Raw genomic sequence first — 15,625 nt, 5'->3', positions numbered from 1 at the left:
AAGAACAAACAACATCGAAGAACAGACTGTTAGGCCTGCAGTTGACCAAGTGAGCCTTTTATACAAGACACCATGTAGTGAATCCCTAAACTATCTGAGTATCTCTACTGTCTCTTCCCCAAGACCATGAGCTCCTAAGAGTAATGCTCTCTACCTGGGGACAAGAGAACAGCACCAAATGAAAATTATTACTGAATAAAAACATAGTAAAGGCTCGTGGTTTGGATATACTTGTGCCAGCATAACAAAGGCAGCATTTGATGGCCACACAGCCAACCAGCAGAAAAACAAGCTTTTAGAGTTGTCATGCATTTCTTTCCAGTCTGAGCAAAACAAAACAAAATAAAAACATGAAAACATACATGGATCATTTTGCTCCTTATCAGTATCTGTTAAAATTAATTATAGGGTGGCAATGCACTCATATACAACTAGCAATATGTATTTTAAAGATAAATGAATGTGGGCTGAAGAGATGACTCAAGTCCCTAGCACCATATAAGAAGCCAGATATGACCACACATGCCTGTGACCTCCAGTACTAAGGGAGACAGAGACAAGATCACTGGGGTTTGCTGGCCATCAGCTAGCTCTGGGTTCAGTGAAAGGCCCTGATATTGCAAATACACATGGATATTGCATATACATGTTTATGTGTACGTACACATACATGCACGATCTCACATACACTTCACATACTACACATACAAGCAAAATTCCAAAATAAATTCTTAAAAAGATCAATGGATGTAGCAGTATGTCTTTACATAGATGAACATATGTTGTGTGTCTGTTTCCAGAACTAGTGCCTTTAGACACTAAGCAACATAAGTTAACATTTCTTCTTCCATTTTCTAGTATATAGTGATAACATTGTGGAAATTACACGCTAAAAGCCATCTCTTTTATGAGGATGATGCAAAATTTAGAATTAAGAAACATATTTGTAGATAAACTGATCTAAATACATAGTGAGTTAAGCACAGAGGGTCACTTGGTTTTGAAATACTTACAAAGGAAATGGAATGGGATTATAGCTGTTTCCTGGAAGCAAATTAGCAAAGATGGCTTTCATGGTTGACTTTTCCTTCACCTGGCTGTCTGTGGATCCCAGCAAATGCCCATCAAATACATCTAGGATGAAAAATATTCTACTTACACATTAACATTTAGGAAAAATAAAAGAAGAAGCGTCTTTTATTTATTTTTCTCTTGAGAATATAGACAGGCACACTGAGCATCATGAATATAAACTATGGTTTTCATTTACTAGCCCAAGAAAGTGGCTCTTAGAAAATGAAATGGCAACAGTGAGGTAAACTCAGCACTAACTCCAAGAAACATGTTTAGTTCCTTACATCTGAAACTCAGGACATCCTGATCAGCGGTCTCTTATTGTCACAGGATCCACAAGAGACTCACTGTCTGACTATGCATGAAATGCCACCGTGCTGTTACTGCAGCACTGGAGTGTGCATTCTAGCTATTACACCTCAGCTGACAGCAACGGCAAAGTGAGCCGAAGTTCAGAATTCAGTAGGTACTGCTTAACAAAAAACAAGAAAAGAGAGAAGGCATGGATTTTGTTATAATGTTAATGTCTGTTGGGAAAAAAATGGCAAAATTTTCCTTCATCTTACAAAGCAATACACAAAGCACCTTACACACCTTAAAAAAGATGTCCCCAAAGGGTAGATAACAATGAGTAACAGTTTTACTAGGACACGTACATATACACAGTGATGCATGTCAGTTCAGCTAATGGAAGGGATATAATAAAAGGCTGTATTTAAAAAGGTATTTTAAAATTTAATTCATTATTTCTTTATGTGCATGAGTGTTTTGCCTGCATGTGTAAATGTGCACCACGTGTTTGACTGGTATCCAAGGAGGTGTCAGAAGAGGGAGTCAAATTCCCTGGAACTGGAATTATAAAGAGTTGTGAGCTGCCATTTGGGTGTTGAGAATGGAGCCCCGGGTCCTCTGGAAGAGCAGCAGATACTCTTAACCATTGAGCCATCTCTCCAGCCCCTTAAAAAAAGAATTTTAAACAAACATAAACAATTCTAAAGGATAAGAAGCACTATAACAAAGAATTAGCCATGTTTTTCTTTTTCAGAGACACATATGAAACAAGGAATCATCTCAGTCTTAGATTCAATGAAAAAGGGTAAACAGTGGCCTGAACCTCACCTTCAGAGCCACTGGCTGTGTCGAGGTCGGAAGGCCCTCCCATTAGTTGCTCAGCCAGGGCCTCAGGAGGAGTTGGCAGCTGGAGATGTGTAGAGCTTGTGGAGCTCTGGCTGGACAGGGTTGTCAAGAAGCGATCCTCTAGAGAAACATAATCTTAAATGAGTCAGTTAAGATAAGAATCCATTTCACCTGATAACACTTTTTTAAATTCCAAATCGTATTTCTACTTCTTAAAATGTGGAATTATACCTTTTTGAAAATTTCTAGGTCATGTAACTTATGCCATAAAAATTGACAATTCCTTGTTCTACAAGGAAGAAAATTACTATGGCCACGTGTGTTAGAAAATAATGCTCACATTAGCAGTTAAAAGTAACTTACAGAGTAAAATCTCTTTAAATGCAAGAGCAAGAGGTCACCACACTAAAGACCAACCTTTTTCTCCATTGTGAAGTCCTGGAGAAATATTCCTTGGAGATGTGTCCATTGCACTTATCTGAAGAGAAATAAATATGCTAGTTTTAAGGATATATTTTTTTTAAAAAAAAAATCACACTTTAAAAGTAGTCTAACCCAGTGAATCTTGAAATTTTTGAACTCAAGACATGTTTCCACTAAAATATTACGTCTTAATAATTTAAAGTGGCTCTTGCCATTTTAACTAATTAAGTCTGAGTACATTTCTAAGTATGCATTTATTGGTTCACTTAGAAATAACACCATTACATAGAAACATAAATATAAAAGCTAGTTGAAGCAGAATAAAGCTATTTTCCAAAATTAAAAAAAAAAAAACACTAATGAAGAAGTGTCACTGTTTTACATTAGCAGAACCATCTTAGATGTCTGGCTAACTAGAAGACAACTAGACTCTATATCCTGTAGACATGGACCTATGACTTTGAGAATATTGCTCTAAATAGTAGCTCACACCTTGGTATGGACACATCTAGGCACACTCAGATCAGTCTAGTAAGCCTACTCCTCTCTTAACAGCCATCTACCCATGGACACCATTATCAGGACTACAAGTCCCATGGGGAATTTACTTATAAGTCATTTCATGTCAGTAGTAGCTACCATATTAGAGAGATTCTCTGTGTCATTTAAACAAAATAAACCCACCACTAACACCTACTCCATCACCAAACTCTGCCTTCTTTACACTTTTCTACAACCTTTTTATAGTCACTAAATCCTTTTGGGTTCATGTGTTTTCTATCAGTCTCTTTTTAACCAGGCAAATGTTTTTATGAGACAGTAACTATGACTGTTGTTCACAAGTGAATGCCATATAACATAGAAAAACACGTAAAGAAAAACAGGTACTCAAAACCATTTGCCAAAAGGCAGTGTAACAGGATTTCAAGTCAATTTTCACCTTTCCAAAAGCAGATCATCTCATGAGTGATAGTGCATTTCTTTCTTTCTTTTTAAAAGATTTTTATTTATTTTTATGTGCATTGATGTTTTTGCTTTCATATATGTCTGTGTGAAGGTGTTAGATCCTCTTGAACTAGAGTTACAGACAGCTGTGAGCAGTCATGTGGGTGCTGGGAAATGAACCCGGGCCCTTAACTACTGAGCTATCATTCCAACTGTTATTCTTATCTAAATATTAAGAGGAAATACAATTATTAAATAGTCGCTTAACAGACAAAAATAACCATTCAATTTTCTAAAATGATTTGCAGTATGTAGAGCCATCATTCCATGACATTTCTCTACAACAGTCTGGTGACATGAAAAGAACCTCCTCCATCCTCAAAACCCTGTGATGTCAGGATACAAGGTCACTACACTAGCATCATTTCCTGTGATATCTGAGCAGCATGGCAGGCAGAATTCTAAAGGTCCCCAAAAATGTTTAGCCTCTGGTGTATACACCCTTATTCCAATCACTCTAACAAACAGAAGTATAAGTATTGCTGTGAAAGAATTTTGCAAATATAATGGTGCCAAGTCAACTGACCACAAAACGAAGAAAAATCCAGATACATTAAGTACAAAAATCTTAAAGCTGTGTAAGTCAGAGATAAAGTGATCTGAAGCTCAAGAGGAGCTGAACTAGCGTGGAAGGCTTAGAAGATGGAACGGATTGCAGGGCAGGGAATGTAAGCATCAACAGCCACCAATAGAAGATCGGTCACTATAGGAACCAAGTCCTGTCAACAACCTAAAGGAGCTTGGAAGAACATGCTGACCCTCAAAAATAAGAGAAACCCTGGCTGAGTCCTTAATTTTAGCTCTGTGGGATTTTGAATAAAGAATCCAGTCATATACACCACTATAAAACAGTTAAGTCTGCATTTTTGAACACAAAGTTTGTGGTATTTTGTTTTCAGCAAAAGAAAGCAATCAGTTGGGAAGGGAGTGATCCAGGGAAGATGGCTTAAGAAGAACTTCTCATTCAAGCACAGAAATCAAACACCCAAAACTACACAGTAAGAAAAGTGCCCAAGGGCTTGAAAGAAGGCTTAACAGTTAAGGGCACCTGCTGTTCTTCCAAAAGACCTAAGTTTGGCTATCAGCATCCACATGATAGCTCAGTCACCTGTAACTCCAATTCCATGGGATCTGATGCCCTTTCTGCTCTGTGGGCTCTAGATACATACGAGGTACATATACAGGCACGCAGACAAAACACTTAAGCACATAAAATAAAAGTAAACAAATATATTTTTAAAAGAAAGGAAAATGAAAAATTAGAACTCTATTATATACGCTGAGAACCTACAAGCTTCCTCTGTAATATCCTCAATGGTGTATCAGGGACAGTAACCTTTTGACAAATACTTCAAATAAATTAATTAGAACACATCATTTTAATTGGGGTTAGTATATAAAAGTAATCCAGATTATATTTCCCTGAAAATACACCAATATGACAGAAAACTTAATGCATTAAACTACAACTCCTAAAGTGTTAGAAATGGAACTGACTGTGTGTTTATCAATGACAGTAAAGACAAAGCTACACTTCATTATTACCTTGCTTTCTTCACCTTGTCTCAGTCTCCCAGGACTGGGAGGAACCGAAGGCCTCTTTCTACCTTTTTCCTGCTGGAAAAGGTCCTGCAACCTATAGTCACAGGCAGAAAGGACATGATTTTGTTTCCAGTTTATACTTACAAACCTTCTCTTGAAACAGACTTTAAAGGTATATGGAGCCACTACTGAATTCTTATGATAGCCAATGATGTTTCATGGGACAATGATCCAATCAATCTCACTCAGCAGCACACATATTTTAAACAGCAAAGAGGGCTGTTTCCTTTTGTTTTGTTTGTTTTTATCTTAACAAACTATGTAAAGGCTGCAATATGTTTTAAAGGATGAAGAAAACAAAAGTCAAAAAAATCTTTATAATGAAAAAAATAAAACATCTATAATAAATAGAGCTTTAAATTTAAAATATTGTCACTGGGAATTTAGTTAAGTGGTAGAGTATTGCCTAGCAAAAGTAAGGCCTTGGATTTAATCTTCAGGACCAGAAAACAAATTTTGAAAAATCATGGCAGAAGAAATTTGGTAGCAGTGTCAAGAAGGCCCCGACAAAGCCTTGCCTGCTGTTCCACGCTTGCAGCACCTCACAGAGACTCTGCTTCTTGGCTATGAGTGACTCAAAGACGGACTGCAGCTGCTGAGGGGCGTCCACAGAGGAGGACAGAAGCCTTGCTTGCATCTTCTCAGTCCAGTTCTTGAACTCACCCTCTTCCATCTGGAAGGCAACAGATTCAAGTTTAATAAGCAGAGACACCACAGAGACAAAGGGATTTCCAGCAAGTCAGTAACTTCAGTATTTTCTATAAAAGAAACAAATTACCTCTTTTTGTGCAAAAATATCTTCCATTTTTTCCTCTCTTGTTTTGCTAAATGTATCTGTTTTCAAGGATGCAAGTCTTTCATCAACAGCTAGGTACACCTGTGAAACTCTAAAAATGGGGAGGGTATCACATGTTAGAGGAGTTAAAAATCAAACCACTTCATAGAAATTAGAAGAAAAGGTATTTTATATAAAACTATCAATAAAATAAGCTATCTTATCAATAATCACATGGAAATTTTGCAAAGCAAAACAAAGCCTCAAAGGATTTACTTCAAAATTTCCAGTTGTCACTTGTGTTTTGGAGAGATTTTCCTGTGTTACTTGAACTTTTTCTTTTACACTGAGCACACACTACATATATGGGTAAACCTGACAACTAAATCAGCAATGGGTTACAAACACGACAAAACAAACATGGATGACCAAAGACAAAGAAACCTACTTCTGAAAAAAGTCCTTGAGGTCCTGGAGCAGGGACACTTTTAGTGGGGCTTGACGTTTAATGAATATTTTTGGTAGTGGAACACACACTTCAAGAAGCCGAATAGGAGAATAACTGAGGAAAAAAAAAACAATAAGAGGAGAAAAAATATTTTAATAATTTATATGGGGCATAAATATATATTCAAATGAGCATAAGAGAAAAATAAAGTTTTCTATAAAATCAAGTTTCATAAAGATAAAAAAAATAAAAGTAACATTCAACCAGCAGAGGTATCTTCCCCAGTACTGAGAGGATTTCTTATCCTTGCACTGTGATGCCATTATTATTATCCCTCTGAGGGCCATCTGCTATAAAACAGCAATGATTTTACTGTAAACTTTCTCTTTGGATCTGAAGAGACTAAAATGAAGGAATTTATTACCTTCCAGCTCTTAGGGTTCTTCATGAGTCTTCTTGTCCTTCCTACCTGAGGTATTGACTAATAAATGCTGCATCCAACCTACACCCTATGTTTATCGTTAAAAGACCCTGCTTTAAAAAGGAAATACATTCTAATTAATAAATATTTTGTGAGTATATTATGTGTGAAACAATGTTCTAAGTATCAAGAATATAGCACCAAAATTTCTGCCCTCCTAACTCTAGAATTAGATGAGGGTAATAAACAAAATGTAAATATCTAAGATATTTTTATCAGAGCACTACAGCAAAAGAAATAATAAACCAAGAACGAAGGAGGAAGAACTTGGCAGATAAAATGTGAATAGAGAGCTATGGTAAGTAAGAAAACAACAGGTGATAAGTACAAGACCTTTCTGCTTTTTTACCTGAAGGATGCCACCATCTGGTTATAAGAGAAATATTGGTGATAATCATGGTGGATAGAGTGACCACATGGCTCAGCATTGGCTCTGCGTGTATATTGGTGCCCATAAAACCGAAGTTCAAGGTACTTTGCAAATGACATAGACCAGGATTCATTTGAAAGAGCAACAACTGGTGTTACCTGGAGTTCAGAAAGAAAAAAATTTAATAAATTACATGCTGAAAATCTCGTTTTTTGAAAGATGTATTTTCTATTTTCTAAGACAAACAACATATTCTGAGGGAGAAAAAATGGGAAAAAAACAAAATATTCAAAATGGATTTGAGCTAGGATGGTGTAGGAGGTCCTTCTTTCTGTGTGTTGCTTGTAGTAGTTAATGAATAAAGAAACTGCTTTGGCCTGATAGGCCAGAACTTAGGTAGGCAGAGAAGACAGAACTGAATTCTGGAAGAAAGAAAGCAGAAGAGAGAGACACCATGGAGCCGCCAGAATCAGACATGTTAAATCTTTCCTGGTAAGCCACTGCCACGTGGTGAAACATAGATTAATAAAAATGGGCTAAATCAAGGTGTAAGAGTTAGCCAATAAGATGTTAGAGCTAATAGGCCAAGCAGTGATTAAATGAACACAGTTTCTGTGTGGTTATTTCGGGGCTAAGCTAGCTGGGCGGCCGGGACAAACAAGCAGCCCTCCCGACAACACTGGGAGGTTGAGGAGGATAGCTCTAATAAACCCTCACACACCATCAATTTGCTTTCTTTACAACCTTTAAATGCCCATGGGGTATGGTCTCACACTAACTGTCCACTAATGGGCATTTGAGATAGACAGGTCTCCCTTATTTGCATGAGGCTCTACTGAACATTCTTGCAAACACACTCAAAAGAGACATATTTGTTCCTTTAGAATAAATCAGTAAGGGTGGGCAATGATGGATCAAAGGGCAATGGTTTTCTTTTTTTTTTTGTCAAATCAGGTATATTCATTTACACATTTTGAACAACAGTAACTAAGAATACTAAGTCCCTCACTTTCCTACCAATCCTATGAATTATTCATCTCTGAAATGTTTTTAATGCATTTTACTTGTTTCATTAATATTTGGCTTCATTTATGCTTCAACTAGTTAATAAATAAATTCATTTGCATATTTAACTGACCATTTGTATTAATTGCTTTGTCATGACCTTTGCCCATTTTTTCTATTACTGTGGCTTACAAAATTTAACATTAAATTTTTCTTGTACTAGAAGTTTTTCTTTTGTGTATATGTTAACAAAAACTCTTTTCCTTTCTAGCATAACTCCATAAAACTTAAAAAAATCTTAAATGCATAAACCAAAGCATGAAAAACAGACCAAAATTTAGCTATTGACTTAATTCAACAATGAATCTACAACAGTGTCTCTCAACCTGTTGGTCACAACCCCCTTGAGGGTCAAATACCCTTTCACAAGGGTTTCCTAAGACCATTGGAAAGCACAGATATTTACATTACAATTCGTAACAGAAGCAAACTCTTATATTTTGAAGTGGTGACCAAAATCACTTTCTGGTTGGAGGTCACCACAATATGAAAAATTGTATTAGAGGTAGGAACCACTGATCTACCAGCATTTTGGACTAGGACCTAAGGGTCTATGGTATGAGAATGACGCTATGACCTAGTTTGAGGGTAAATAAAGCACTTGCCTAGCCTGATCTCCATTAACATATACAAGAAAGTACAGAAGACTTGATCATTACTATGAAATCACCGCAAGTCGGTATGTTCCCAGCATATAAAGAAATCTAATGTCACCATCCTCAAGTGTTATACTAACAGACACACTGCTATTTTATCTACAATTCTCATAAATGCTTTCCAAGCACACTGGAAAATACATCAAGATAACAATGAAGGCTGTAACATGAGTGAATAGTATATATTTAAAATGTGATAGGAACTGGAGATGGCTCGGCAGTAAAGAGGACAGGCTGCTCTTCCACAGAGTTCAGGTTTGATCCCCCAGTGTCTCACAACCATTTTAACTAGTTTCTGATCTTCTTGGGAAATATGCATATACATGGTACACAAACATATATGCAGGCAAATGTGCATACATATAAAATAAAAGTAAATTAAAACAACAAACACATCAAAAAAAACCCATAAAACTAGGGCTGGAAAGATACCTCAGCAATTAAGAACACTTGCAGCCCTTGCAGAGAACCCCAGTTCAATTCCCATAATTAGGTAGCAGTTCCAAGCGATCTAAAGTCCTCATTTAGCCTACTCAGGTACTTTCACACACAGTACACATACGGACATTTGGGCACACACATATACAAATAAAATTAAATAAACCTTAAACCTAAATCTATGCCACTTCTCTAAAAAAATTGATTGAATCGATTTAATAAAAAACAACAAAAAATCACAATACTGACATCAAATAATTCCCTCAGAGATTGAAAAGATAGTTCAAAGAAATTAAATATGATTCTATATCATTTTCTAATATTATACAAAAGTCTATACAGGTCATTGTCAACAAAGCCTCATCTACACGTTTTTAGAAGAGATGTTAATATAGCTCAGATTTGCTAGGAAAATAGCCTAAAATATTATAGTTACTGCTTTATAAGTCTGTCTCCTTCTTTACAAGCGATTTACATTCATTCTCTTTCTATGCCTAAAATGCAACACAGTACCTAGAACACAGATGGGATTAAGTATCTGCTAAATTAACAAAAATAACTGAGTATTTTCAAAATATAATTTCAATATATTATTCTAGAAAATGGTATACATAAATCATTATTTAATGACATTATATATATAGGGTTTTTCAAGACAGGGCTTCTTTGTGTATCCCTGGCTGTCCTGGGACTAGATCTGTAGACCAGGCTCGCCTCATACTCAAAGATCCGCCTGCCCCTGCCTCGGAAGTTCCAGGATTAAAGGCATGCACCACCACTGCCCAGCTAATGACATTCTTTAAGTGAAGTTTTCTAAAGCATTAGGTTAAACATATAGCACAAGAAGGTATATAAATAAGATCATGACAAATAACAAAGCTCAAAATACTATTGATTATCTATGCCCCAAAGCACTACACAAATAGAAAGAAATATTCCAGCAGCAGCACATACTTGTTTGCAGATTCTGCACCAGGAATATGTGAGAATTGTATGTTGATATCCAGGCACTGGAGAATCCAACTCCTTCAGGATTATCTGCACACAGCCTTGGCCGTGAACAAAGCGTCGAATGTGATGCACCATGGGGGTATCACAGAACATGCTAGGACATTGGTAAGACGACCTGTGATAAACAAGAGAATCTTTCTCACATTAAGCATGAAGCAGAGGATCACATATACCAAGTACTGAATAATCAGAGCCATGACCAAGGAAGTGACACGCCACCTCTAGAGTAATGACCAACAGTGGACAATCTGAACGGGACACATGGGCCCTGAGCTGCAGCTGAACATTCTGTCTTAAACATAAAGCATCTGTCATTTGTCCATTCGTCAAACACCTTCTAATGCCCAGTTTCAAACAACAGTAAAACCCAGACATTTTTAAGGGCTGTACTTCCTGTGGAAGAGGTTGCTAACATTAAATTACTCATCCCATGCTGTGTAATTTAACTGGTAACAGCAGTGAATCACAAACTGAAGTCGAGCTGGTCCTAAGTCTTTCCTGCTTTCCATTTGAATCACTGTAAAAGTAGACACACCAAAACAGTCTTGGCATGGCAGAGGAGCCGAACAGCTCCACTGAAATATACAAGAAATAGAGGAGACAAGCGCTAAGCGCTCCCAGTTGATCATTGTAAGAAATGCTCTGACATGTGGTGTAAAGGTAAGGACCATCAACAGTCCTTCACATTCAACTCACATGTTTTAGCTTGAAATTATGGGCCTCAAAAATGCATAATAATTAATCCCAGCACATGGGAGGCAGATCACTATGAGTTTGAGGCCAGCGAAGTCTACATAGTGAGTTCCAGGACAGCCAGGGCTATAAAGAGGAGGGGAGAGGAGGGGAGGGTAAGGAAGGGGAGGGGAGGGGAGAGGAGAGGAGGGGAGGGGAGGGGAGGGGAGAAGAGGGGAAGGGAGGGGAGGGGAGAAGAGGGGAAGGGAGGGAGGGGAGGGGAGGGGAGGGGAGGGGAGGGGAGAGAGGAGAGGAGAGGGGAGGGGAGTGTGGGAGAGGAGAGGAGAGGAAAGGAAGAAGGAAGGAAGGAAGGAAAGAGCAAAGCATTTTACCTGAAACAGTATCTTTCTAAAAATATTCCCAGTGTAAGATCATTCTTTCCATAAAATTCCATTGTTACAATCCTAAAAGAAGAGATAATTTCTTAGAAATATGTCAACATTACCACCATGACCACCATATTCTAATTATTATATGCTTATAATGAAGTAAAAAAGCAAATCATATATGTTGTTGCTACAAAACTGGTTTTACTTCACCCTTCCACTCCCAACCCGTTAATATCTTAAGAAATCATTTAATGAGTGCATAAACCATAACAACAAATTGAATAAAACTGATTTGCATGAGGAAGAGATAAAATCATCTGCCACAGTTTCACTCCCCATCAACACTGGGGTGGGGTGGGGTGGGGTGGGTGCCCGACTGCCCTCTGGTCCCTATCTTCCGTGAGTATAGAGAGCAGCAGCTCTCTCTCTTAATAAGGAGCCAGTTCCTAACTGAACTGAACTCACAACTGCCCAAAATTAGACTTTGAACCTGTGCTTGTTGAAACCAGTATCCTCTTCTGTTATTACTGAAGGAGTCCATTAAATTCTGAGAAAAATTCTATGGCCTTTCAGAAAGCCAGGCTTAAAATTGTCCTGGAACTACACGTTTCAAGAAAAATCTTTCCACTGAAAATAAACCCCACCACCGCCACCGCCACCACCACCCACACACAAAGCTGTGTATGTGCACACAGGGAGGAGAGGAGGAGATGAAACACAAGCAAGCTTCTCCTGCCGTGTGAACTGCTATGGGAAGACCCCCCACTGCGGTGGCACATTCCCTGACTGGACCACATGAGAAGGGGAGTGGAGCAGAGCACCTGCAGCCACGCCTTCTTGTTCTCTTCTGAATGATGACTTCATGTCATCAGTTACTTTAAGCTGCAGCTGCAGTGACTTTCCCTGCCACGATGGACAGGAGCCAAATAAAACCCTTTCTCCTTTAGGTTGCTTTTAACAGAGAATTTTTAATGCAGCAACAAAACAAACAAACAAACCCTAAAACAGGTATGTAAGGTTTTTGTGACTATCACTGGAAATATTACATTATAAAATGTATTTGTCTCTATAAACTTACTTAGATGTTCCCAAGAAGAATGTACTAAGGAGACAAAAGGCCAGTATGTGGTATAGCTCAGTAACAAAACTACAAAGACTAAGATAAAAGGCTGACTGCTTTTATAAAAATTATTCAACAGGAAAACTCACCTAAACTGCACATGATATAATCAAAATGTAGCTTTTAGCCTTTATAAAACTTTTAGCCAGTTTTTGCAGGTCAACTTTGTAACCTTTGTAATGTAAAAATTTCTTTTTCTCTCTCAGATTCCTTCACTCTTGTTTAAGGTACTATTTTTTACCCACGAACAAAGAAATTTCACAGTTACTCAAGTGTAAACATTCTACTGTATGGTATGTGGCCATCAATGTGCCATGTAACCAATAGCAGGAATTAGTTTTCATTGAGAAATAGGGCAGCGAGAAGCGTCATACCAAGGGCTGACACAAGCACTGGGAGCATTGCTGGACTGGGCAGAGGAGCTGCTGAAGAGGACACAGAGCCTCTGGTGGTTGGCCGGATTCAGGCAGTCCACCTGCAGGACAAGGACAGGTGAGCACCCAAGTGAGAACACAGTGTCTACCAGGTCACTGACCTAGATCACAGTCCATTCTGTCAGTAAAGCTAAACCTAAGAACTACAAAGTAAACGTAAAAGCATAAGATAACTGGGCTGGAAATGTACCAGCGGTAGGGCCAGCACTGTGCTTGAAAGTGCGAGACAACTAAGAAGCTTGTTTCTTAACATAAACACTCCAATTTTTTTTTTCAAAATTGTATTATAGTTTGGAAGAGCAAATTAACTAAAACACATTCCTATGGCACATTATGACAGTGGACGGCTATGGTATCAATCGGTGGTGTCTAGAAACCTAATTCTAAGGTATTTTTTTACCTGTGCTTGTGCCTGTTCTTAAACACACCTGCTCCCTGTAAAATTCAAGTAGCAGAGGTACATAATGTAAAGTTCCTCCTTTTTGGATGCCACCCACCTCTCAAACTAAAGTTTATAAAGCTACTCAGACCAGCATGGTAGCACATGGAAATCCCAACACTTAGGAGCAGAGTCAAGAGGATTGAGAATTTAACATCTTCATCAGCTGGATCTTGAGTTTGAGGCCAGCCTAGGCACTGAGAAACCCTAATTCAAACAAACACCAAAAGGAAAATCACTTTTTGTTTATTCATGTTATTGGCATTTACATACATGCACAATCACACATGTACATAAACACAAATATACACAGGTGATTTTGTTTTTATTAAAATGAGATAGGCTAAAAAATATATTACTATAACTTGCTTTTGGAATATAACCATTAGTATTTTATTCTAATAAGTAATAAAACTTTAAAGTTGCATTTTAAAAAAAAAACATTCAAACCCCATCCTTTAGCCGGGTGGCAGCGGCAAATGCCTTTAATCTCAGCAATCAGGAGTCAGAGGGAGGCAGATCTCTGTGAGTTTGAGGCCAGAACTCGATCTACAGAGCTAGTTCCAGGACAGCTGGGGCTCCTGCACAGGGAAACCCTATCTCAGGAAAAAAAAAAAAAAAAATCTGGTACAGGTTGAATATGTATGATTGAGCTCCTGTCCAAGAGTCCTGTATTTAAGGTGTGTCCCTCAGTTGGGGAGCTATGTTGGACATTCTAGAAACTAAAAGGTGAGGCCTACATGAAGGAAATAGGTCACTGGAGATGTCTCTTTGAAGACTGTATCTCATCCCAGGCCCTCCTATTTCTCTCTGCTTCCTGTCTTCTGTGCCATCTAGCTACCACGAATAATGAAGCCAAGGAGGATGGACTGAAACCTATGAAATCATGAGCTAAAATAAACCCTCTTAAACTGTTTAATGTCAGATATTTTCCATATCTGCAAAATATAATGTTTTGCTACAAAAAAATGGATGTAGTTCTTCAACAAACAAACACCCTTGTACACATATTCTTACACAGATGTATTTAATTTGTTCTACAATAGAGAAGTCGGAATCCTGAGTCAAAGGTGAGAAACGTACATTTAAAGTGAGAGAAATCTCCTTATCACTTTTTGTACATTTCGACAGGGATGTATAGACATGCACGTACAGTAAGAGAAACCTCCTTAACACTTTTAGACATTTGTACACTTAGACAAAGCATTCAAAATTTCTTGACTCACACTAACCATGGTTCTTTTCGTGGGTCTCAAAAAACATTTAGCACTTCCTTGACTATCAGTAAAACTAGATGTCTTTTTATTAGTTTCACTGCTAGTAATATATCCATCCACAAATAAATCTTCTTTAAATATCTTTAATTTCTAATTGAACAAAAAAGATCACTGTCAAAGTTAAATGACAATATAAACTTTTTACTATTAAATACACTTTCTTAAAACAGGTCCATTTTCAGTAACAAATTTCCATCTCTCACAATGACTATAATCAAACAATATAGTTAGTTGTGGTGGTACAGAGCTACAATCCTAATAAAGTGGTATAGGCAAGAAGATTGTGAACTTAAAGTCAACCAGGACCACATAATGAGACCTGTGAGGTTAGCTTAAGTGCATCTTGATACAATTTAAAATCAACTAGGAAGAAGAGTCTCAAGGAAGGATTATATATACTGGGTTGGAATATGGGCACATTTGAGTGACTGTCTTAAGTTAAAATGTGGGGAGAGCCAGTCCACTGTGGGAGGCACCATTCCCTAGCAAAAGATCTGGAACTATTAGGAATTGAGAATAGAACTGAACACAAACAAGCAAGCAGCATATATGCATTTATTTCTCTTTATCTTGACTGTGGTTGTGGTATCATAAATTACCTCTTCCTGCTGCCCCTAACAGGAACTGTAACCTAGAATTACAAACTAAATAAACTCTTCCATATGTTGCCTTTTTTTTCAAGTATTTGACCATAGCAACAACAAAAATACAAACTAAAGACCTATCTTAAAACACTGAAAAAAGTCAAGAGCTACATCATACCACATATAAGCAATACAGATATAAACTTCAAGCAACTGCCCACTTTC

General features: G+C 37.6%; 1 protein-coding gene across 7 annotated transcripts in view; it reads right to left on the bottom strand.

Annotated features, from left to right (window-relative positions):
* Positions 1-15,625, bottom strand: part of Pikfyve (phosphoinositide kinase, FYVE-type zinc finger containing) — an 85,106-nt gene that overhangs the window by 18,340 nt on the left and 51,141 nt on the right. For all 7 annotated transcript variants that reach the window (XM_085698920.2, XM_085698897.2, XM_085698925.2 and 4 more), the window contains 11 exons: positions 13,041-13,141; positions 11,550-11,621; positions 10,429-10,600; positions 7,295-7,473; positions 6,465-6,578; positions 6,020-6,128; positions 5,760-5,914; positions 5,185-5,275; positions 2,629-2,689; positions 2,194-2,331; positions 1,014-1,134 (listed from right to left, as the gene is read on the bottom strand). In XM_085698920.2, the coding sequence (XP_085555046.2) occupies positions 1,014-1,134; positions 2,194-2,331; positions 2,629-2,689; positions 5,185-5,275; positions 5,760-5,914; positions 6,020-6,128; positions 6,465-6,578; positions 7,295-7,473; positions 10,429-10,600; positions 11,550-11,621; positions 13,041-13,141 (1,313 nt within the window). The remainder of the gene's footprint in view (positions 1-1,013; positions 1,135-2,193; positions 2,332-2,628; positions 2,690-5,184; positions 5,276-5,759; positions 5,915-6,019; positions 6,129-6,464; positions 6,579-7,294; positions 7,474-10,428; positions 10,601-11,549; positions 11,622-13,040; positions 13,142-15,625) is intronic.

The sequence above is a fragment of the Myodes glareolus genome, chromosome 1 (genome assembly GCF_982192425.1).
Source record: "Myodes glareolus chromosome 1, mMyoGla1.1, whole genome shotgun sequence".
NCBI classification, from domain to species: Eukaryota; Metazoa; Chordata; class Mammalia; order Rodentia; family Cricetidae; genus Myodes; species Myodes glareolus.
The sequence above is the reverse complement of the archived record's forward strand: the minus strand, read 5'-3'. Positions and strand labels throughout refer to the sequence as shown.